Raw genomic sequence first — 26,111 nt, forward strand, 5'->3', positions numbered from 1 at the left:
AATGTACCAAAACAATTAGCTAAATGTTTCATTTCAATATATTTTTATTTCCAGTGGTCCTTCTGGAATAAACCATTTTCATCTGAGGAATACATGTAAAATAATTTCAGAAGTCAATTCTTAGAATGTACATGGATTTTTGTCACTTTTATTCAAGATTCACTCAAGTATTTATTACTTATGTGAACTGTCTCTGGGCAGACACTGAAAAAGATACTGGATCATCAACAAGATACAGGTTCTGATCTTAAATGTTTATGGTATAGGAGGGGAAGGATCTCAAAGGAATCTAGGTTTGGTGCTTCAGAAATACTGGTACTAATTATCTAGATACTGATGAATTTGGAAGTTCTTTAAAAAGTATTCTTTTAAATTCAGATTTAAATGTTTATGTTTCAATGTGTACTAAAAACAAAGGTATAACAATATTTTATTTAGAAAGCCATTTTTATTCATGTAAACAGCAAACAAACTTAACTAGATGCTATGACTCAAGGTTGGGAGTAGGGTGAAGAAAGAGAAGTTTTCTAGAGCAAAATTTCAGGAGACCATTTACTCTCAGGGTCCTGCAAGTACAGGGCCAGCCTTGAAAAGGAGTTCCTCTTTAAATTCACAACCCTAGCCACCTCCTCTGCCTCGCCTTAGCTCTGACCCAGCTATAAATGTTTAAGAAATTAGTAATTTTGTGTTACGCCTGGTTGTGTATCGTTGGTCTACTCCATAACAAATGCTTTATAAATTATTTCTGATTTATAGAAAATGGAACTGTGAAATTATGGAGGAAATGCATTATGTTGCAAAGGAAATATGTATACTTTTGGGAGGAAGGAGTAGATACTAAGAAAAAAGGAGAGATGAAACCCAATTAGCATATTAAAATGATTGCCAAGTTAAAAGTTTCCAAGTATTCAGATTGGAAGTAATTCTCATGCCTAAACTGTTCTACCACTACTCACAACCATTAACTTATGTTTTTGCTACTTTAAATAACTTGTATTGGCATCTGTAACTGTCCATTCTCACATTGCTATGAAGAAATGCCCGAGACTGGGTAATTTATAAAAGAAAGAGGTTTAATTGACTCACAGTTCCACATGCCGAGGCAGGCCTCAGGAAACTTTCAATCATGGCTGAAGACACCTCTTCACAGAGCAGCAGGGGAGAAGATGAGTGCCCAGCAAAGGGGGAAGCCCCATATAAAGCCATCAGATCTCGTGAGAACTAACTCACTATCGTGAGAACAGGACGGGTGAAACTACTCCCAGGATTCAATTATCTCCACCTGGTTCCTCCCAGGACACATGGGGATTATGGGAACTATAATTCAAGATGAGATTCGGGTGGAGACACAACCAACCATATCAGCATTTTTTCTAAGACAATACCAAGTGAACTAAATGAACAAAAAAATACAGTAAGTTACAAGGTAATATCACCACTCTTTTAAGACAGATTAATTTGGGGATTAGCACCTGAAGATTATTCTCTTAATTCCTTAGTGTAGTTATTGATGGTTATTCAAGACTGAATAAGGAAATTCTGGATGCACTCGATCCACGGGAATACAATTCAATAAATGAACCCAAAGCTTTAATTTAAATTTGTTGTCCTAAAGAGAAATTTCATATTTAGGTACATTATGAAATATAGAGTAAGTGATAATTTAAATGTAAAAGGCATTGACATGAACCGGGAAAGGTTTTCTATTAGGTCAAAGTTAAATTTTGAAATCAGCCTTTCAAGTGTCACTACACCAGGTAATACAATGTTCAATGTCAGATAAGCTTGTAAAGAAGCTTCCTGAAAAGTTCCAAGTAAATATATAAATTAAAACATTTTCCCCACATTGGCTTGATTCTACTTCCCCCTTCTCTCCACATTTTTTAGGATGTTAAGAGCTGCCAGCTATTTTGAGTTGGTGGTAAGTTTTTCTTTCATTTCACTTAAAAATGGAAAAATTCTACCTACTAAAATGTTGTATTAGAACTAAGAATTTCATTTATGCTGTCAATAGAACCTAGAAAAGTTTAGTTGTGGTTGTGACTTATTTGTAACACTATTTGGTACAGCCCTTAAATGAGGTTTTACATTTCCAGCAATAGCCGGGCATTATTCCAAGCTGCCACAAATGGTGATGTTCATGTAAAAAGATGTTTTTGCATAGGATAATAAAAAGGCTGAGGCTGCTCTTAAAATAACATGCTTGGATTTTCAAAAATATTCAAAATACGAAAAATCTTTTTACCAATGAAAAATGACAATTCTGGGGGGAAAAAGTCACTCAATTAATAAACAAAAATGACCCCATGACGACTTGACCATCTCTTCTATGTTAAGGATATCTATAATTATAGACAATATAAAGTTTTCCTAATTATAACTCTTAAGAGCTTACAAAAAGTTTAAGACATCAAAACAAGCTAAAGTATTTTAAATTTATAATTGAAGTCAACTGTGAACATAAACACTACCACTGTGCCCCCCAATAGCTTTTGTTCTTCTAAATGTAATCCCCTATAACTCTTACCTCTATAAAGACATATCAAAACCCATAAAATAAAGTTCACAGAGAGTACTATCCTTCTGACTTTTATTGAAAAACTTCCATGACTATTTCTACGAAAACATTAAGAAATTCCTCAGTTAATTTCGTTGCTAGAGCTAATGCAGGAACACACAAATACACACATGCATACATTCATTGTACTAGCTGTTGTCTTATTTAGACAATATAAACACATGTTTAATATGCATTGGCCCCAAATTTTCACTTTGGATCAACTATTCAATCTATGTTGGAAAGATTAATATCCATAAATACATTATCTAATGTCACTTTATTAAAAACACTGCAACTTAAACTGTTAGTTATCTGATATCTTAAGTTAAATAGTTCAGATAAACATGCAAATGTTTCTGCATCCTATATTGGGTGATTATCTAAGCTCTTTGAATTGTCTTGTTCAAAGCCACATGTTGACTTATTTTCACTGAGATTCCATAAAATTTCACAAATGTCACTGCTATAAATCCTAAAATCCAAAAACAAAACAAAACAAAGCAAATGATAACCTCAAGGAAATGAGCCAATTCTTTAAAAGACACAACCTGTCAAAACTCACACAAGAAGTAATCAATCTGAATAGGCCCATATCCATTAAAGAAATTCAATTAATAATGAACAACCTTCCAAAACATAAAGTACCAGCCTCAGATCAGTTAACTGGTGAGTTTTAACATACATTAAGAAAGAAATTACACCAATTCTTTGCAATCTCTTTCAGAAGACAGAAGCAGAGGAATACTCCCTAATTCAAAGAGGCCAGCATTACCCTATTGCCAAAATCAGACAAAGTGATGATAAGAAAACTACAAACCAATATCTCTCATTAACATAGGTACAAACCCCTCAACAAAATATTATAGCAAATCCAACAATGTATAAAGAATTATAAACCACAATCAAGCAGAATTTATCCTAGGTATGTAAAGCTGCTTTGAAATAAATTAATGTAATGTATCACAACAAAAGACTTAAGAAGAAAAGTCACATGATCATAGATGCAAAAAAAAAAAAAAAAAAAAAAAAAAAAGCATTTTACAAAATCCAGCACCCATTCCTGATAAAAGTTCTCTGTATACTAGTAATAGAAGGTAACTTTCTCAACTTAATAAAGACTATCTAAAAAGAGCCCTACAGCTAACATCATATTTAATGGTGAGAAACCGGCAGTTTTCCTACTAATATTAGGAATAAGGCAAAGATGTCCCCTCTCACCCCTCTTTTCAATATCATACCGGAAATCTTAGCTAATGCGATGTCAAGAAAAGGAAATAAGGCCAGGCATGGTGGCTCACACCTGTAATCCCAGCACTTTGGGAGGCTGAGGAGGGTAGACCACTTGACGTCAGGAATTCAAGACCAGCTTGGCCAACATGACAAAACTGCATCTCTACTAAAAATACAAAAATTAGACAGGCACAGCATGCGCCTATAGTTCCAGCTACTCAGGAGGCTGAGGCAGGAGAATTGCTTGAACCTGGGAGGCGGAGGTTGTAGTGAGCTGAGATTGCACCACTGCACTCCAGCCTGGGCAACAGAGCAAGACTCTGTCTCAAAAAAAAAAAAGAAAAGAAAAGGAAATAACAGGTATACAAAGAATGAAGAGATAAAACCATCTTTGTTCACAAATAACATAACTATATAGGAAATCAAGATTATTCAAAGGTTGAAGGATACAAGTTAACATGCAGCAGCCAGTTGCTTTCCTACATACCAGCAATAAACAAGTGTAATCTGAAATTTAAAACACGATACAGTTTACATAAGCATAAAAGAAATAGAATACTTAAGTATAAATCTAGCAAGATATACATAATATCTATATTAGGAAAACTATAAAACTCTGATGAAATAAATCAAAGAAGAACTAAATGAATGGAAACGTTCCATGTTTATATGTAGGGAAGATTCAATATTGTTAAGATGTTAAGTTCTTTCCAACTTGATCTATAGATTTAGTACAGTCTTAATCAAACCCCCAGCAAGTTATTTTGGGGATATCAATAAACTGATTCTAAAGTTTCTATGGAGAGGCAAAAGGCCAAGAAAAGTGAATATAATACTGAAGGAGAAAAAAGAGAACTGACAATACCTGACTTAAGGCTTATAATAATAAAGCTACGGTAATCAAGAGAATGTGGTATTGGTGAAAGAATAAATTAGTGGAACAGACTAGAGTCCAGAAATAGACCCACTTAAATATAGTCAGTGATCTTTGAAAAAGGAACAAAAGCAATGCAATGGAGAAAAGATAAAAATTCATTTCCATACCCGAGGTCATCTAGATTTTCTGGTTTTCGTTTTTGTTGTTGTTGTTGTTTTTCCACAAATGGTGTTGGAATAATGGGACATCCACATGCCAAATAATAAATTTAGAAACAGACCTTACACTATAACTCAGAATGGATCACAGATCTAAGTGTACAACACAAAACAATAAAACTCCTAGGAGACATTATAAAAGAAAATCAAGGCCAGGTACAGTGGCTCACACCTGTAATCCGAGTACTTTGGGAGACCAAGGTGGGCAGATCACAAGGTCAGGAGTTCAGGACAAGCCTGGCCAATATGGTGAAACCCCATCTCTACTAAAAATACAAAAATTAGCTGGGCGTGGTGACATGCTACTCGGGAGGCTGAGGCAGAAGAATCGCTTGAACCCAGAAGGTGGAGGTTGCAGTGAGCCAAAATCATGCCACTGCACTCCAGCCTAGGTGACAGGGTAAGACTCTGTCTCAAAAAAAACAACGAAAACGAAAACCAGAAAATCTAGATGACTTTGGGCATGGAAATGAATTTTTAAATATAATACCAAAGGCATGATCCATAAAAGGAATAATTGGTAAGACAGACTTCATTAAAATTAAAAACTTCTGCTCTACAGAAGATATTGTACACTGCCAAGAGAATGAGTAGACAAGCTGCAAACTAGAAAATATTTGCAAAAGATATATCTAATAAAGGGCTATTATCCAAAATATACAAATAACTTTGAAAACTAAACAATAACCAGGTGCAGTGGCATGCTCTGGTAGTCCTAGCTTCTCCAGAGGCCGAGGCAAGAGGACAGCTTGAAGCCAGGAGTTTGAAACTGTATTGTGCTATAATTGCACCCATGAATAGCTACTGCATTCCTGCATGAGCAACCTACTGAGACCCTATCTTAAAAAAACAGCAACAACATAAAACAGCAACTTAAAGTATTATAATGTTTTTAAAAATACAACTATATAAACCTTCAACAATAAGGAAATGAACAGCCCAAATTAAAAAGTGGGCAAAAGATCTGAACAGACACTTCATCAGAGAAGATATACAGATGGTAAAGAAGCATATGAAAAGATGTTCCATATCATAGGTCATTAGGGAAATGCAAAATAAAACAAAAATAAGATATTGCTATACACTTAATAGAACAATCACAATCCGGGAAAGTGACACCAAGTGCTGATGAGGACGTGAAGCAACAGAAACGCTCATTAGTTGCTGGTGAGAACACAAAATTGTATAGCCACTTTGGAAGACAGTTTGGCACTTTCTTATAAAACCAAACATACTCAAATCAAGAACTGAGGTTGCTGGGTAGTGTGATATTTACCCAAAGGTGTTGAAAACTTAGCCTACAGAAAAACCTGCATTCAGATGTTTATAGCAGCTTTATTCCTCATTGCTAAAACTTGGAAGCAATCAAGATGTCCTTCAGCAGGTGATGGATAAACCAACTGAGGTATATCCATACAATGGAATAGTATTCAGTGCTAAAAAGAAATGAGCTATCAAGCCACAAAATGACATGGAAGACCCTTAAATGTATATTACAGAGTGAAAAAAAAGCAAATCTGAAAAGGATACCTCAACTATATGATATTTTGGAAAGAGCAAAATTATGGAGACAGCAAAAAGATCACTGCTTGCCAGGGGTTTGGGGGGATGGAGGTATGAATAAGCAGAGAAAAGAGGATTTGGGGAACAGCAAAAATTTTGTAGGATATTAAAATGGTGGATATGTCATTACACATTGTACAAATCAAAAAATGTACACCACCAAAAGGGACCCTAATGTAAATTGTAGACTTTGGGTGATTATGATGCATCAATGTAGGTTCATCTATTATCACAAATGAACCATTCAGGTGAGTCATGTTGATCATGGGAGAGTTAAGCATGTAGAGGTCGCAGGAAGTATATGGGAAATCTCTGTACCTTCTATTCATTTTGCTGTGAACCTAAAACTGCTCTGAAAAATAAAGCCTTGGGTTGGGTGTGGTAGCTGACGCCTGTAATCCCAGCACTTTGGGAGGCCAAGGTGGGTGGATCACAAGGTTGGGAGTTTGAGATCAGCCTGGCCAACATGGTGAAACCCCATCTCTACTAAAAATACAAAAAATTAGCCGGGCGTGGTAGCAGGCACTTGTAATCCCAGCTACTCGGGAGGCTGAGGCTGGAGAATCACTTGAACCTGGGAAGCAGAGGTTGCAGTGAGCCAAGATCATGCCATTGCACTGTAGCCTGGGTGACAGTGCAAGAATCTGTCTCAAAAAATAATAATAATAAATTTAAAATACATAAAGACTATTAAAAATAAAAAACCACCAAAAGACAGTAGAGAAAATTTTATATTAATTTTATTTAAGCATACATATAAAAGTTTCATCTCATAATTTTAAAGATACATAATTGCTTATACATATCATGTTTCAGTCTAGTTTATTAATTATCATTAATCCTTTTGGTCCCTGAATCTGCCTTTGCTTCCTCTTCTAGGGCTTGATGCAGAATATAACTGCCCATGGAGGGCAAGGGACAAGAAATTAAGGGTCCCAGGGAGACTCAGTTTCAGTTATCCTTGATGATGCTGAGAGGCATTCAGCACCAGGAACATGTTGTTCAAACATAAATGAGAAACTAAACTATCTGAACAATCTTCCTGAAGGTTTTCCACACAAAGTGCATTTCATATCTCTATAGACTTAACTACTAACAAGCTACAACCAAGGAACTGAACTACTACTGAATCTTCGGAGGTATCATCAATATCCAGCTTCCAGTTTCCACTCTCTAAAATATTTCTCCATCGTCCTCCTAGATTTCCCGGTGCCAACATTTACAGTAGGTATAATTTTCTGGGGCTTCAGCCACTGGACAAAGCGTTTCATTTCCAGGTAGCTGCTGTGTTCACTGTAAGGGATTCCTGTAACACCAAAGAAATGAAGTTGTACATTAAAAATCAAACTAATTTAAAAAATCACAGTCCTAAAATAAAATAGAATAAAACAAAAGAGAAAAGCAATCCACAGTATTTTTGTCAAAAACTCCTTGGTGCTTTAGTTTTGATAAGAAAACTTGTTGATACCTTTTGTGAATAATAAAGATTAAGACATTCAAATAACACACCAGTATGGTTTGGCTCTGTGTTCCCAACCCACTCTCATCTCAAATTGTAATCCCTATGTGTTGGGAGAGGGGCCTGGTCGGAGGTCATTGAATCATGGGGATGGATCTCCCCCTTGCTGTTCTCATGATAGTGAGTTCTTGGCCAGGTGCAGTTGCTCATGCCTGTAATCCCAGCACTTTGGGAGGCAGAGGCAGGTGGATTATCTGAGGTCAGGAGTTGAAGGCCAGCCTGGCCAACATGGTGAAACCCCATCTCTCCTAAAAATACAAAAATTAGCCAGGTGTGGTGGCGGGCGCCTGTAATCCCAGCTACTGGGGAGGCTGAGGCAGAAGAATTGCTTGAGCCTGGAAGGCGGGGGTTGCAATGAGCCGTGATCGTGCCACTGCACTGCCACCTGACCAATGGAGCAAAACTGTCTCAAAAAACAAACAAACAAACAAACAAACAAACAAACAAACAGTAATAAGATAGTGAGTGAGTTCTCAGGAGATCTGATGGTTTCAAAGTATGTGGCACCTCCTCCTTTGTGCTCTCTCTCTCTCACTCTCCTGCTCCACTAGGGTAAGATGTGCTTGCTTGCCCTTCGCCTTCTGTCATAACTGTAAGTTTCCTGAGGCCTCCCAGTCATGCTTCCTGTTAAGCCGGTGGAACTGCAAGTCAATTAAACCTCTATTATGTATAAATTATCCAGTTTCGGGTAGTTCTTTAGAGCAGTGTGAGAATGGACTAACACAGATACGAAACTTAGAATGTTCAAACATCTCTTACTTTTTTGTGTATATACTTAATAATATGCATTTCTAGAGAGTCCTATTTAATTAGGCTTTTCTTCTTTTTAAACATTTCTTCCTTTAGACACTTTACTTAGCTACAGGTTTCAGGAAAATATGGAAGAAGTATGAGTCAAATGTGAAGAATAACAACCAGGACACTCATCTCCAGAGCAGGTAAGCTGATTTGTCCCTAAACTTTGCACATACTTAAAAAAAAAAAAAAACCTACCCTTTGTTTTCTTTATTGAAGATCAAGTATCACAAAGAAAGGTGGGAAGGATCCTATTTTCAGTAAACTAGAGTCTTTAGAGGCTGAGGGTAAATCACTGGTCTGGAGACACACCAAACATGTTTCCATCAGCTGTCACTGAAATAAGCCAACTCTGAAGGCACTGGTAAACCTTCTCCAAGGATGAAAAGAGGCAAGTCTGTATCTCCTGCTGTCACCACATCTAACCCATCACCTTCCTGCTCCCAATTTCACAGTGCTATCTATACTTCCAGTATATAACCACAGTAGTCCTCCTTTCAAGTAATTCTGCAATTTCCTCTCAATATCACTGATCACACAAGTGAAATGATCTGTATTCGTCAATATCTATCTACTAATCAAGTTCTTTTACATCAGTTTACAATGGACTAGATACTAGAGTTGCAGAGAGATTTGAAAACTCGAATTGTTTACATTCTTTGGTGCCTTTTTCTTTGGATTCAATTTTTACAACGCTTTTAAAAAATATAAAATAATTATAAACATTAAAAGTGACAAAATTTAATAACTATACCATATATTGAAATGTTTCCTTTGGTCTGGGGAATAACATCTGCTATACTAGTGAACTTGTTAGAGTGTGTCCATCCTGTAGGTTTAAACGCCAAAATCTGATCATATTTCCCACCATACTTCTTCAAATGACTCTGTAAGCTCTGTTAAATAAAAATAGTATATCGATTTAGAGGTCAATGGAGATGAGATATGTGGAATAAAACAGACTGATTAAGGAAGTTATACTGTTGTAGGCATGGGGAGTTGTCACTTGTTATGCATTAGCTTATAATACCTAGTGCCATGCTTCTAAAAAATAATCCTTGAAAAAAATACATATATGAAATATTTTCTCCTTCACTTATCTGAAGTTAAACAAGTATGGTCTGGAAAAAACAAGTATAACGAGACAACTTGAAACACAAGCAATTAGGTATAAACAAATTACAATTCCGATAGCTACCAAAAACAAAAACAAAACTACTCTCCAAATCTTACTCCACGAAGATAATATCAATAATGACAAACACCAATGCAAATATATTTCCATGCATATACACCAACATGTGATAGCTAGGTGGACAGAAATAATTTTCTGTGAATGGCATTATACTCAACACAGAGATACATTTTACAGCTGCTTAATAGCATTCTTTTCCGGTATTTGCACCTTTCACCCTTTAAACATGAACTAGGTTTATTTTAAAACTTTTCATGCCACTATCATTGGAAGTAATATGCTCCCCTTATAAGCCCTGAGTGAATTAAAACTTCCCTAAAGTCATATAAATGACGATATTTGATAAAACTCTTAGAAAAATCAATGACTGAAGAGAAATCCAGTTATAAATAATAATGGCATGAAGGATACAAAAAAATCTAATACTTTTGGTCTGAAGACCAAAACCCAAAGTTTCAAAGACTTAGAATGAATTAATAATAAAATTCATTTTATTGATGAATTGATAACAATCTTTTGATCTCTTTTGTATCGAATAAGAACCTTTTATTAATTAGGAGCAAATATCAAAATACCTACCATAAGACAACCATATTTCTTACCAATTACTATGCACATACAAAAAAAGTTAGTTATGAATACGTAACTAAATTTCCATTTCAACATTCTTGGCTCTGCACATTTGCAAGTTTTGCTTAGTCTAGCACCTACCTAATGTAATTTGCTTAATCACTATTCCTTTTGCCCTTGTCCTCACAAAGAAAAAAAAAACAGGAAACTGAGCTTTACAATAATTTTACATATAATACATAAAATAAATCCAACTTTCAATACCTATCATCAAACCTGTCCATTCCTATTTGTCTCTGCAAAAACATCCAGAAGAATTAAATGATAATATTTGCTTTTTGTGTGACAAATTAGTTACCATAAAAACATCTTTAACCTGTGCCATAAACAAAAACTTCAGATACTATCATGTAAGCCAAACACACAGAAAAAAAAAGACTACCAGCAGCTACAAGTAGTCCATTAACCACAATCTGAAAACTATTCTCATGAGGAAATTTATTAAGAAGAGTTTAGTCAACATTAAATCCCTGATTTATTACTTGTCTCTCTCCATTTATTAGTAACCAGTTTGGAAGAAAAATACTTTCAGCAATATTACTAGAATTATTTTTTCAGCATGCAAATAATCATCTATAATATCATTGTTGTAACACTTTACCATAATCAATCAATCAGGTTTAAATCAGAGGTGGTAGTCAACTATGTAGCACATATGTGAACTTTGGATGTTGAACTAGATGGCAAGAATGGTATTACTTACAGCCTTTCAAAGGTGCATTGGGTACCTTGAAAACTATATTAGGATTACCTTTTCACAAAAAGTAATTATCTTTCATGAAACACAATTTTTGGCTGGTAAAAAAAAATGGGCTCAAATTACAAACATTTAGTATTATGATTACCATCAGCTTCTGCTCCATTTGTGTCCTAGAGGTGAGAAATTTTCTAAAAATATGTGAGTCAATCAGGCACAGGGGAGGGAACAAAACTTTTTACAATACGCCATTTTATATTTTTGTTTTTACCCTTGTCAATGTTATCACCTATTCAAAAACATTTTAAATACATATTTGATTATCATTGCTGGAATGTTTAATAAATGTATTTTAAAAGGAAAAAAGTCTTCAAAAAATATGATCAATACCTAGTCACTTTAATGGAGGAAGGGGAGGGACTACTGAAGGCAATACCAATAAATATCTGCTCCAATATTACACAGTAGCTCGTGTCAGTGTGGAGGACAAGAGGATACAGACTTCACTTTCTGCAAGCTGACAGCCTAGTGGGCAGGAGATCAGTAAACCCCACCTTCCAATGGAAACCACTTGCCCTTTCTCAGCTTTTTCTATCCCTCACCATCTATTCCACCATCAGCATCTAGGAGCCTTACAGGAAGACTCTGTCTTAAAAAAAAAAAAAATTACGCTTGAGTTTGTAGCTGTGAAAATGTAAATCTTGTTTAAGTTGGGATTTGTACATACACGCTGTCTAAAAGAAGGCCATATGCATCAGAGCACACAGGCTGCAGAGTGGTGGTTGTGAGGGAATTGTCAAAGGAAGATGTGGCCCTCTTCCTGTTCATAAAGAACTTAGGTTTTATTATAAAATCATAGACATGGAAAAATACAGACTTGATGACTATCAAAAATATAGATCTAATGACTCCAGATCACTCCTCCAAGGATGCTAGCCTCAAAAAAATATTCAGAATGAACATTTCTGAGTTATTAAAACCAATTTGAATTCCTGTATTAAAAAGTTATGCTTTGGCCAGGCATGGTGGCTCACACCTGTAGTATCAGCACTTTGGAAGGCTGCGGAGGGCAGATCACTTGAGCTCAGGAGTTTGAGACCAGCCTGGACAACATGGCAAAATCCCATCTCTACTAAAATTACAAAAATTAATGGGGCATGGTGGCATGTGCCTGTAATTCCAGCCACTCAGAAGGCTGAGACATGAGAATCTCTTGAACCTGGAAGGTGGAGGTTGCAATGAGCCAAGATTGCACCACTGCACTCCAGCCTGGGCAACAGAGCAAGACTCTGTCTCAAAAAAAAAAACATGCTTGAGTTTGTAGTTGTGAAAATGTAAATCTTATTTAAGTTGGGATTTGTACATACATGCTCTCTAAAAGAAGGCCATATGCATCAGAGCACACAGTCTACAGAGTGGTGGGTTGTGAGGGAATTGTCAAAGGAAGACATGGCCCTCTTCCTGTTCAAAGTGGATGCACCTCACTACCTATGTTTCAGATCCTGCTCAGAAACCTTACTTCATCAATTATCCTCTTCTCTTAGATTCTCCCTGACCGTCACAACATCAAAATCCTCATCTCTGATAGCTAACAAACAAGTAAACCCTCTCCCTTTGGCCATCAAAGTATCCATCCCCTCTTTACGCAATGCTCTAGTCTTACTGTCTCCATTGCCTCACCTCTCATTCATTCTTTTTATTTCATAAACACAATAGCAAATGTAAAAATACATGTTCCATGCATTATGTTCTAAATTTCTTTTTTAACATACAGGTTTCATGTATTCAGCTGCTAGGTGTCAAAATGGTAGTATATGGAACAACCCTTAGTTAGTATATTAATAAATCTGACAAACAAGCCCCCAAATCCCAGGAAGGTCATATCATGTCTTAATTTACACCTTGGAACTAATGCTCAAACTTGCTCTTAGGATACACTTCCACTATTTCATTTAAATTTCAGGACAAGTAAATTTTCAATATATATCAATCTAGAGAGGTTTAATATTAATAAAGAATAGAACAGACCTGAAATAAAATAAGAATTTCTTAGATTCTCCCCTCATTTCCCCACTGACCCAGAAAGAACTGGAAAATAATCTTAAAAACTGAAGATGTGAATGACCAGACAGCTGCATACCTTTCCATTTTTGTTCCTTCCTATATGTTAGTTCTCTAGTTCCTAAACTTCTGGTGGGCATATGAACTACTCTACAGAGTTGCACTTACAGAAAAACTACAAACATTTAAAATTCCTCTTAAAAGATTGTCTAGGGCAAATTTTACTCTGAGTGATTCTATTATAATTGAATCCCTCTAAGTTAAATACAGTTTACAATCATCAGATTACCTTTTGTAGTTCTCCCTAAAACATATATCTCTTGAATGCTTACCTTGAAATTAATTTGCATCATTGGGAGAAGGTGAACCAATGAACTGCACATGTCTGTAGTGATGAGTGAATTAATTTCTGGTATATTGAGGCACTGTAGTGTTTTATATTTTTCTTGGGACATGCCCACTTTTGAACCTAAAACATCAGCAATGGCTATGGGCAAAGGAAAAGGTTAAAAATAGTAAACTTACAGCTGGTGGAAAAAGTTACAGTTTAAGCAAATTTTAATGTAAGAATTTACCAAATAACAGGAAATTCAAAACATTCACACTTTTACCATGATATCTCAAAAAAGGCTGAATCATTGTTTTAGTTTACTGTGCAGAATAAATTGTCAGAAAACCAAATAATTTATTTTTAAAGACTATTTAAAAACTGCAAAAGTGTATAGAAAGTGGGTAGAGGAAGGGAAGGAACTAAATTTGGAGAAGTTAAAAGCCCCAGCTTTATCACCCTTAACGTGTGATATAATGTGACCATACTTAAGAAGAAATGGAACTATTTTGCAAATTAGTATAATACTACCTGGACAAACTACAGTTATATATTCAGAAATCACTTAGGAACAAAAATTAAAACTGATTGCTAATATAATTAACTATCATCCTCAAAGAATGCAGCAATACGACTATGCATTAGTCATCTTTCAAAGTTTATTAAATAATAATGTAGCATGGGCAGTTGCTCTATACATTTCTTACATCCAGAAAGCCTAAATTAAACACACTTAACAAATGTTTCCATAAAGTCAAACTTCAAAGATTAAATGTTTCAAACTAAAATTTTCCTTCAACTTCAAAGGTAATATTGAATCATTACAGGAAATAATTATCAAATGCAAGAGTAGAAACTGAAAGGGCTTTATGCAAAAAGAATCTGATCTTTATAATATATTAATGTACATTAGATACAGCTACCACTCACCTAGGAAGACTTTCTCTTTTCCAATAGAGTAAGTACCACAGACCACAAGAGCACGTGGGTTTAGAGTTACAGCCTCAAAGGCAGTGTTGATGGCAAACTGGATAACCTCTTGCTGAGATGGAAAGGTGTATTCGGGGCTACAATATCTGTAATATGGAAACATGGTACTTATTAAAAGAACAATAAGAAAGCCGTAGTCTTAAGCCGGATGCTATTTTAGAAAACAAGCTTTAGCAACTTGCATACAACAGCAGTATACTATATTAACACCACAAGTTATTTCACTGCCTGTGGTTAAAATTATTTATCAGTTACTACTAACTTATGATAAAATTCTAAGTTTTCAATATGTCTTTTTCATTATATTTCTTTCATCACCCTCAAAAAATTGTCTTTTTGAAGATTTTTTTCTCTAAGAATATTTCTAGCAGGCCAGCTATTTTAGTTATAAATTATAAACCTCAATATTTTTAACTCCAAACACTATCAAAAAATCCTATTGATAAGGATTATATCTGAACTAAACATTGATGATCTAATAAAAATTATTAAAATAATGAAACTATGAATTTAGTGAAACAGTTTTAAATCAGTTTATATTGACATGGTTGATATTAAGATCATTTCTTACAGACATAAAATATGCATACTGTGTATATATGTGTATACACAAATACAACAAATCTATAACCCAGTGAAAAATTAACTCTAAGCTACTATCTATCTAGATTCGAGATGAAAAGCACTTTTTCCCTAAAAATGTAATAAGCTACAAAAACCAAATAAACATATTTTTCCCCAATTTTCAGAATTGTTTTGTTAGTCAACCACTAGACAAGAGGCAGAAAAGCCTTTCTCCTATTAAAACCCATGAAGAAATTCAGAATTGTATGAGAACAGAACTAGGTAACAAAAAAAAAAGGTGGTTTTGTTTGTTTGTTTGTTTTTAACTTATTTTCTTAATTTATCCAGTGCTTAAAATCCACATAGAAGAATGGAAAAATCAGTTACAGTGTGAGAAAACTGGATGCAGAAAGATCATCTTTTACTAAAATTTTGCATCCAAACATACTTCTCCTTGAAACAGGTTGAAATGGTTAAGATAATTTCTAACAAGTTGATGAGATATTTTAAATATGAAATCACATCATAGACCAGTAATATATATAATTTTTATTTACTTAATAAAGCTAAGGAGAAATACATATACAGTTAAAATATAATGGCTTATGCCATTATATTTATGGTACTCAGGAATTCAAAACTGTCACTTATAAATTACCCTTTTAAGAAAAGAACACCAGTAGCTTTGAATACTCAAAAACAGAATCACAATTTGGCCTCTGTCTTCTCTTCACAATTAATAGCTACACAGATATCCTAAAAGGACAACTTAAAAGGGTGTCTTCCTAAAGTTTGCTCCTAAGTTTTTCTTCCTTGTTTCAGTAACAGGATTCTCATATACCATCTTTTCAAAACTAAAAATGAGCTGTAGTCAGTTAACACATGCAATCCCAAATTTGCCCTTAAGCAAGTATACATTTTTTTTCAAACAACATCCCTCTGATAAAGACCTTTAAAATAATAACTGGCAATAAGCCATCATTTTGATGGCTGTCAGTGGGAAAAGGAAGCATGCAAAGAAAGCCTCTCTTACGTGGTATCTAAGTACAGCATATGGACTTTCCGGTTCGCAAGAAGAGAACGTTCCATGCTGGGATCTGCTCTGAAGTCTCCCGTGTGTAATATGACAGTACCATTAGGAAGACAAAAGAGGATCATGACGGCACCTGGACAGCTGAACACAAATTTCAAAGGAATATTCTTAACACAGGCAAGCATCTAAAGGAACAATATCTATTTCAGTATCAACAAGTGAACACACTTTATTAGCTGACCACAATGACATAGCATTGCACTACAGAGGAAATGCAGCACTTTAACTCAAGGAAATTTACATCAGGAAAAGAACTGGTGTGCAGAAAGGCAGACCCAGGTTGCTCAAACTCCACACATTCCCAAGAAAAGCTTATCTTCGGGGCTGGCCGTTGGCTGGCTTCTGGGAAATGAACTCTGAACCCTTGGAATATTATGCCAGGTAAGACTGTTTTGTATACCTAAGACTATGTACATGATAACAGCTTGATGCTAACTTTGTGATCTATGGTGAAAACCCCATAAAGTTGACTAAAAATCAGAACTCAGCTGGGCATGGTAGCTCACGCCTGTAATCCCAGCACTTTGGGAGGCTGAGGTGGGCAGATCACATGAGGTCAGGAATTAAAGACCAGCCTGGCCAACATGGCGAAACCCCACCTCTACCAAAAATACAAAAATTAGCGGGGCATGGGAGTGCACACCTGTAATCCCAGCTACTCAAGAGGTTGAGGCAGGAGAATCACTTAAACCCAGGAGGCAGAAGTTGCAGTAAGCCAAGACTATGCCATTGCACTCCCACCTGGGCAAAAAGAGCAAAACTCCATCTCAAAAAATAAAAATAAAAACTCCAACTGGCAATTTAACAACAACAACAAAAAAAAAAACAGCTGCAAAGATAGTAGACAAAAAACTTAAAAGCAACCTAACGTAATAGCATTGGCCTGGATTTTAGGAAACCTAGATTTAGTCTTCTTTCTCTTCATCTATGACTTCCATGGTACAGAGGGCTAACATTCTATGGTAAGTAGAAAGAAGCAGAGTTGATAGTTTTGTTTTGACAACATGAATCTGATAGTACTTCATATTAAATGAAAAAAAAGAGGGAAAAATACAGGCCATTTCCAAGAAAAAAAGTCTTCCAAATCTTTAATATCTAGAGGCTGAATGATTTCTTAGTTTAAAAAGGGCTGGGGGGAGATAAAACCGACCCTCTAGTATCTGAAGGTAGTATAAACTGTTAATTTATATAAATGATAAATAATATTAAAGAAAATGGCAAAAGGTTATCTTGCAAAGAATAGCAGCAACAATATGTTAAAGTATTTTAAAAAATAAGCTGGAATCTCAGATGTGAAGTGTAGTAATTTAAACTGGATAAAAAATGGGTTAGAAAACATTTAGAAGATCTCTTTACTTTTAATATCTGAGTCTATAACTGGGTACATTTTTTTTCAAAAGGAGAAACAACTTACTCAAGTTTTAAGAAATATCAAGCATATTAATTCCAATGAAAAAGTTATTAAATAATGCCAAAGTGCTGTCCTTTTGAACATTTAAAAAAATGTGCTATTAAGATGACTTTAATACTTACTGATTGGCATCAAGCAAAACAACTTTAACACCATTCACGATACATTCAGTTTCCAGTGGCAATGGATGAATATATTGTTCTTGCACATGAAGCTTGTTCTTCAACAAATTGCCAGTTATCTACAAAACAAGATACACTTATTACTGATACAGTAAGACACTAAGTATTTTATTTTATATCTAGTTTAGAACCACAGCATCTTAATAACATCCCTTTTCCTGTTTATATTTAGATAGACACTCCATAATGCCAGGAAGAATTTCCTATAATGACTGTGCCACTATTCTGCTTGAATATCATCACTGACTTCATCTCATCTATGAAAACGTCCATCCGTCCTGGCCTGACACACAAAAGCCTGAGTGATCTGGTCTCAGCCCACTCCTGTCAGTTTGTCTCCTGTTATTCCCTGCCTTTCCTTCTAGCCATTCTGAATAACCTGAAGTGCCTGGAATGGGCATACTTCTCAGGTGCCTGTGCCTTTAAATAAACTTTACTCTCTACCTGGAATATTCTTTCCTCTGCCTCGTCCTGGAATCAGACAGATTTGCATATACAAGTTCAGACTCTGCCATTCCAAGCTCTGTGACCTGGGGCACACCACTTAACCTCTCCAAACCTCAGGTGCTTCATTAATAAACAGAGGGTACTTCAAGTACGCTGTGAGGATTAAATAAAATTCTAGTTCAAGCCCTTAGTAATGAGCATTAAACTGTTCTCCTTTAATGATTAGTTGAAGATATCTTTTACCCACAAAACTGTGTCTAACCTTAGCCCAGGACAGGGTAAAGCACTGTCTTCTCCCTACTCCTAGGTACTCCATTCATTTTTCCATTATAATACCAATCCCAATGTGGCATTATTTACGAATGTTTCCTCTGGGGGCTATAAGCTCCTTGAAGTTAGATACAGTCATGTCCCTCAGTACCTGCAGGGGACTGGTTTCAGGACCCCCTGAGGATCTCAAACTCTGGGGATGCTCAAGTTTCTTATACAAAATGGCATAGTATTTGCATATAACCTATGCACAACCCCTTTAAATCATCTTTAGATTAATTATAACACCTAATACAATGTAAATGCTACATAGTTGTTATACCATATTTTAAAATTTATATTATTTTTTATTGTTGTATTAGTTTTTATTTTTGAATCTTTTCTATTGCATTTGGTTGAATCCATGGATAGGGAACCCACAGATACAGCGGGCTGACTGTATTTTGCCTTAAGAATCCATTTAGGCTTTCAGTGAATGTTTACTAAATGAAACTTCTTGTTTTTAATATATTGTAAAATAGTTTATCTTTTGTTTCCATGTAATAAAACACGTGTTCTAAAAACGGAAACCCGACATTAACTCATTTAAGTTTAGAACTTTAATGTGGAATATGTTTTCTCATATTTTTTCTAGTAGAATGAAAGATCTTACAGTTTTATTCTTTTTTAATGAAATTGCTTAGAAATTCACAGCATTCTACAAAGTCAAAAGTTAGACAATAAAACATACCTCACTACAATAAACTGGAAATATGAAGTGTTTAGACAATCCAGCATAATGATCAGAATGAAAATGTGTGAGGAAATAGGCTGTGCAACCTTCAACCACGCCATACTGAAAGGCATCAACTGTAAAGCCAGTTCCTGCAAGAAAAATACCGATACAGTAGGTTGAGCAAGAGCTAACAAAGATACCCAATTTGATGACAAACACTGAATGAACCCTCTATCCTCTTTACACCTTATTTCCAATTTAACTATATTTAAAAACTGATATCACATACATTTAGCAAAAGGTGACACTAAAGAATGTCTTATACATTTCTACCAAGTATTTCAGTATAGAAACTTTTATTTGTGAATAACTGCACCAAAATATATATATATATAAAATTCTGAGCTACAAACCAATTGCTTCTTTAATACTTTCATAATACTTAGCACTTTACTTCTTCAAAACAGCAAAAGGAGAATGCTAACTTTCTTCTAAAACATGAATTCTCAGTGGGGGCAGTATTGATTTAAGGAAGCAAAAATGGTTGAGGGCCAACATAATCTCACATGTTACCAAAGTGTGTAACTCTCCAAAGAGCCACAGTACAGTAAGACACAAACAATATATCTATCATCTTTGAATTTCACTGCACAGTCAGACTGGAGGAGTGGGGTGGGAAACATGAAAAAAAATGCCCAAAAAAGGCTCCCTAGAGGAGCAGTGGCGAAGAAGAGGTTGAGAAATACTGTTCTAAAATGTGCTCATGCAAAAAATAACTAAGTATGCTGATCGGCAATGTGCAAATAAAGAAGCGTAACTTCTCAGTTCTATTGAGGCTTATCAACACATGGTTTTAGGCTCACTTCAGGTACAGAAAATTAACCAAAATAATTATTAAAAACACCACTGGTGTTATAAAGCATATAAATGCTATTCTTTACATAAATATATTGAACAAGTTATAGATCTAGAACATCAACAAAGCGTTTTAAAAATCTTTCAGCAACCAAATATATGAAAAGGCAGAGAAAGTAAGTTATAATGTGGTTTTTAAATTTTTGGCATTTATTACATGTAAAACCTGTGACATTTCCCTTCTTAAAAACTATTTATTACTTTGTATTTCTCATGAGTACTTAAGAGGCTGCCTTTTACCATATTTATTTACACAGACACCTTGCCTCCTTTTGTATTAAGCTGAATCCCTATTCCTTTCTTACTAATCCTTCTATAGACAGTAATATCTACCTAACTAATATAGTCACTTACATAGAGGACACATTTAATAGAAGCTTGATGAATTGAATGTAGCAAAAAAAATCAAATAGGCAAAAACCATATCTATGTTAGAGGCTCATGAAGTATCACAAAAGCAAACACATACAAAAAATTGTTTCATACGTACATACAAACACCCCAAACGGGGCAATAAACACAAAGTTAAAAAATGTTGTCTTTGTTGACATATTGTGTATTGATATTTCAACTTACCAGGTATTTTCTTATAGAATGGACATGTCTTTTTTCTTAATTCTCCTACATTAGATGACTCTGGGATTTTCTTGTTCCTCCTTTGCAGCCCACCATGAGCTGATTTTGTGAAGACTTTGACTTTACTTAAATTGACTGTTTCAGATTCTGCATTAGTAAGGTGATCTGATCTCTTCTGATACGCTCCTTCCTGCGGTGAATTTGACTTTTTAAGTCTCTTTTTTTGACGTTGTGACCTCGTACTAGAAAGTTCCACAGAAAGCTGACTCTCATTTAAATTCTTCGCATCAAATTCTAAATCACTTAAAGATTTTTCTGCTTTCCTCTTGCACTGCCAGGACCTCTTTTTATTAGGACTTGGAACTGGATTTAAGTTTATCCCTTTTAATGCACTTTCCTCTAGCAATTTCTCTTCTTTTCTTTTGGGAGGTAGTCCAAAATACACACCTATATCTGTTTGCTTCATTACTTTGGTAGATGGATGTCTTGCATTACACTTAGGACCAGAAGGCAATATTTTCAAAGACTTAGCAGCAGGTGTACTAGAAAAGTTTTCTGTATTTAAAATTGTAGCTTTACCAACTGGTACACCATCTAATTTCTTTCTGCAGGAACATGCTGAGTTAGTATTATTCTTAGCATTCAAGCTCTCACTTGATAATTTTCTATTTTTACTTTGGGTTGGTTGGGAAGAACGATATCCTCCTCCCTGGCTTTCGAAAGGTTTCGACGTTAAACTCTTAACTAACGAAAGAGAAACTTGATTGTAAACAGCTGACTCTTCAGTTACCTGTTTCTGGTTATTTGATTGAGATGAGTGAAATTCCGGCTCATCAGGTTTTGCTTTAGTTGCCTGATGAACAGAAGCAGCAAGCTTCACTGCCAATGCAGGTGGAAGCACCACAAAATCACTATCACGATATGCCGGCTCATAAGGCAAAGTACTCTCATTATTTTGGGAAATAGGTTGAGTCAAATAATTTAGACTACTGGATCTATACAATCCTTCATCATGCTTATCCTGAGTTAAGAAGCTATTCACTTGGGGGCAGCTCTCATTCTGGTCCTTCAGTAAGGAACTATGCTGTTTTATAAGCAAAGTACAGCTGTCATCTTCTTCAAGGCTGCCATCTTTTGAGCTTTCTGTAAAAAACAGTTCTTGTTGTGAATCATCCAGTTTTTCATCGATATCATGAGGGTCTTCATCACTTTGAAGTGGAGAATAGGAGATTCCACAGTCGCTGAAGCCATTTTCTGGCAATGGCAAATTTATGTGTTCTGAGTTGTTTGGGCTGCTTAATTCTTCATCAGCAAGAGGCAAAGCAACTCCTACCAGTTTGTCATTCTCAACAAATTCGGTAAATTGCAGAGCTTGCTGGGATGTTTTGATATTAGCAGAAATCTTTTTATTGGCTTCAGTTGGAGATGGAGATTTTCTTAAATACTGTGTCATCAATAAGGGATCATTTGAAACTGAGTTATCAGTTTGGTTCCGATTCAAAGACCATCTTTCCTCAAAGCTGCAAAGAATGCCTGACTTAGTCTCAATGAAACTGCCACCTGACGCAGGTGATGGGCTGCTAAAAGGATGCTCACTAGCTCTGCTTTGAGCTAGCAGGAAGTGAGTGTATCTCTTGTAATGAAATGGAATTGTTGAGGTACACAGAAGACCATCAGGACACTCTGAAATTTTAATTAAAAAAATTATAGGATCAAACACAGACTAAGCTTTGACAGCAATAGTCCTATAAATTGGGTTCCATTATTTAACATTCACATTGTATATAATAACAATTTTAATAAGGTTAGTTATAATTGCTGATACACTGAAAAGTTATAGATTCTATTCTATAAATAGAATTTGATAAATTGGTTAATTATAAGGCTTTACTAATTTGGAAACTATTCCCTGTCAAACTATTATGATTGAGAAACTTTCTATAAGCCATCTTTGCATATCCCTGTATATGTTAATTTCCAGGTTTATTAAAAAATGACAAATCCTTCCCCTCAAAAAAGATATTATATTAAATTAGAAATCTTCGTGGCTTAAAACCTAACTTAAAACTGCCTCTTAAAAGCATTTGTTACAGAACAGAATTTAATTCAAGAAGAACCATCTAAGAGTCTATTCAAAGGAGTTTAGTGAAATACTGAAAGAAAACATTTTTAAGGTGGCTTCACTGTATAGGACATTTCACCTAAGGTCTTCAACCATGGACTCCAATTCCACTTCTGATTTTCAAGTTACATAAAAGCAAATTACTAGCAAATGTATGAGGTTTTCACTTGCTATACTTTTATGGGAAAGGCTAATGCCCAATTTAAAGAAGAGGTTTTTTTGCATCTTCATGCAGTACTTTAAAATAACTACAGGTTAATAATAAAATGTATTCTGAATCATAGCTAACATGAAAACCATATTTTTTTATTTTACTGAATTTTAACTTTTTCAGATTTAAAAATCTATATATAGTATATACAATTACTTTAAAATATATATAAATCATCACAACAAGCCATTCTCCATATGCATTCCAAGTATAATTTTCTATATTAAATACTTATCACATATTTTAAAAGACAAAAATGCATACTTTTGTTATCATTTGACACATCTTTTTGTTAGAATCTTAATCACCTAAGACTCCTTCACAGTTCCTCTTCCTGTATACATTAGCATGATGACTAAAACATAACCATATTTAGAAACCACACTATATCTATACTTATTTTTTTTCAGACAAGGTCTCACTCTGTTGCCTCACTCAGGCTGGAGTGCAGTGGCATTATCACAGCACCCTACAGCCTCAACCTCCTGGGCTCAGGTGATCCTCCCACCTCAGCCTCCGTGTAGCCACCACACCTGTCTAATTTTTGGTATTTTTTTGTAGAGATGGGGTTTCACCATGTTTTGCAGGCTGGTCTTGAACTCCTAGGCTCAAGTGATCCACCTGCCTTGACCTCCCAAAGTACTGAGGTTACTGGCATGAGCCACCGTGCCTGGCCTATTTATAGTTTTCTATACAGTTCCATAAAAACAACAAATTGGGCAAGGTATTTGACTTTTAAGAACTTCCATCTATAAAATATCAACACCACCTTCCTTACATGGTGGTTGTGAAAGAACCCAGCACAGGAATGATTCAAGTAACATTTATGAAAAATAATCCAGATGTTTAGGAAATTTTATGAAATAACACAATGTATTTAAACTGTTTTCCAGTCTGCCATTTTCTTTACGATTATACCATTGACTGGTATAGTATCTCCCAGTGTTTCATCTCCCTTTTAGTTTACTGCTTGCCTTTTTCGTTTCACTGAATTGTTATGTCTGACCTAATGAAGACTTTTTAGATTATTTAGAAACTGCTACCTTTTCTGCAGTCTTACCTGTTTCAGAGCCTGGTGGAGAATCCAAACATTCAAAAATATGCCATCGAGGTGTCTGCCCTATCAATGAGGAAAAAGGCATCTGGCAATTTGGACAGTATCCATCATAAACTGGGCGTATCTTTGGGGACACGTGTTTGCTTTTGTGAGTTCTACAGAGCTTTCCTGGAGTGGTCTCCTTGTCTTGGGACTGCTGACTACCATCTCCACAACTTGAATGTTGGCTAGAAGCTGCAGAAGTCTGATAATCTGCTTCTTCAAGGGATATTTCATGGTCCTTCACCTTCTCTTTAGCTTCCGTGGCTTTTTTTCTCTTTCTATTCCGTTTTGTCTGGTATTTTCCATCTGTTCCCTTTTCAATAGATTTTAGAAGATTTTCAGAGCAATTATTTGGATCAACTCGTTTCGGTTTTCTTTTAGATTTGTATTCCCAAATGTCTTCTTCGGAAAAAATGTCTTCTAACATGGCAAAATGATTTTATCATTCAAGAAGTATTAATCTTAAGTAAATTGAGAGTCCCTTTCTTGTCACAAAAAGTTATGGAATTATTTTCCTGAGAAAAATATAAAGGTAACAAAACCCCCACCAACTCAATGGGACTCTAAAGGACTGGTAATGAACATATTGGCAAGCTAGAAAACTTGAACCTGAGAACACCTGCTCTTCCATTTATACCACAATAAAACTAAGATAAACCTATCACAGTAGTAGCAACTGTGAAGCTTCCCATTATGAGTGCCATTTCATTCAAATATCTTGGCTTTTTCCAGGACTTGATTCATAAGAATAAGAATCAATAATACTTTGAAAATTAAGCACTAATGGGAAACATAGGTTCAACAGCTTCATCTTAGAATGAGCTTTGAAGCTACTGTCAGTTCTCTTTCAAGTAGACGACCGTCCGAATAATTCATAAATCCAACCACAGTTGCTGGACAAGTGGTTCAACAGGTGTCCCAAACACTAAATGGCTATCTCAGTTTACTAACAAAACGGGTCACAACATAATCAAAGAGGGGTGTAATTCGCAAAAAAAAAAAAAAAAAAAAAACTGCCAAGTCACTGCTCTTATCCACAACTAACGGATGTTCAACAACTTCGGTTTCCCCGGACAGTCCATGATCTTCCTCCAGCAGCAACGAACAATCCCTGCACAGTGTGCAAAAAAAAGTTCAAATATGTAGAAAAAAAGTTCAAATATGTGAAAGGATGGGCTTGTTCTGAGGTCTGACTCCGTAATGCACTAATGGTCCTGAAAGTGGCCAGCCCCCTGTCCACCAGCTTCAAAACGAGGTCACAGGCCAGCTTCTCCCTTCTCTTCTGGCATTGGAGGCTGCCAGGCCAGGGAATGGGGCCCTAACCCTCTCCAGGTTAAGCACAGCCAGCTCCAAAAAAGCCCTCAGAGCCCTCCCCTACCGAAGACTCTGAGGCCAGCCCTCAGGGACCCTCGCCGCCGCCCACCTGCCACTCGCGCCCCGGGGGAGCCGCTTCAGCTGCTTCCGCTCTCCTCGGCACCCCCACCTAAAACTCCGTTCGCGCTCGCACTTTCAGCACTCCCAGAAGACAAAACGCTGTATTTGTGTCTAAGTGAAAAAGCCACTTCCGCCAGTCACTCCCACCTTACTAAAAGCCTTCTCCCTCGAGGTTATCCCTACCCTCTTTACCTTTGGAGTCTTGGCGGGAACAACTTCCCGCTACCACAGTGGCGTGTCGAATCGGCGGATGCTGGTCAAAGAGAGAGACTTTAAAAATAATTTTTAAAAGTAGGTTGCTCTTTTAAGTCCTACAGATTTATTGTATTTTATTTTTGTCCTAAAGCCCGCTAATTTCTAATGTGAGGGTGTCGGGTGGTTCCCTTATAGCCTCTGGGACGCTGTCCCT

At 35.8% G+C, this 26,111-nt stretch overlaps 1 protein-coding gene across 2 annotated transcripts; it reads right to left on the reverse strand.

Annotated features, from left to right (window-relative positions):
• Positions 1-7,172: 7,172 nt before the first annotated feature.
• Positions 7,173-26,092, reverse strand: DCLRE1A (DNA cross-link repair 1A). Of its 2 annotated transcripts, XM_003922189.4 has the most exons (10): positions 25,895-26,092; positions 24,230-25,379; positions 20,837-22,519; positions 19,361-19,494; positions 17,854-17,972; positions 16,261-16,401; positions 14,604-14,749; positions 13,678-13,832; positions 9,517-9,658; positions 7,173-7,754 (listed from the first exon to the last, which is right to left on the reverse strand). In XM_003922189.4, exons 2-10 carry the CDS (start codon positions 24,693-24,695, stop codon positions 7,594-7,596), a joined length of 3,147 nt encoding a protein of 1,048 aa, XP_003922238.1. In that variant the 5' UTR covers positions 24,696-25,379; positions 25,895-26,092; the 3' UTR covers positions 7,173-7,593. The 2 variants fall into 2 exon arrangements, with proteins under 2 accessions (XP_003922238.1, XP_074239012.1); XM_074382911.1 differs by lacking the exon at positions 25,895-26,092 and having other exon boundaries at positions 24,230-25,888.
• Between the last annotated feature and the right edge of the window lie 19 nt (positions 26,093-26,111).

Source organism: Saimiri boliviensis, chromosome 12 (genome assembly GCF_048565385.1).
Source record: "Saimiri boliviensis isolate mSaiBol1 chromosome 12, mSaiBol1.pri, whole genome shotgun sequence".
NCBI lineage: Eukaryota > Metazoa > Chordata > Mammalia > Primates > Cebidae > Saimiri > Saimiri boliviensis.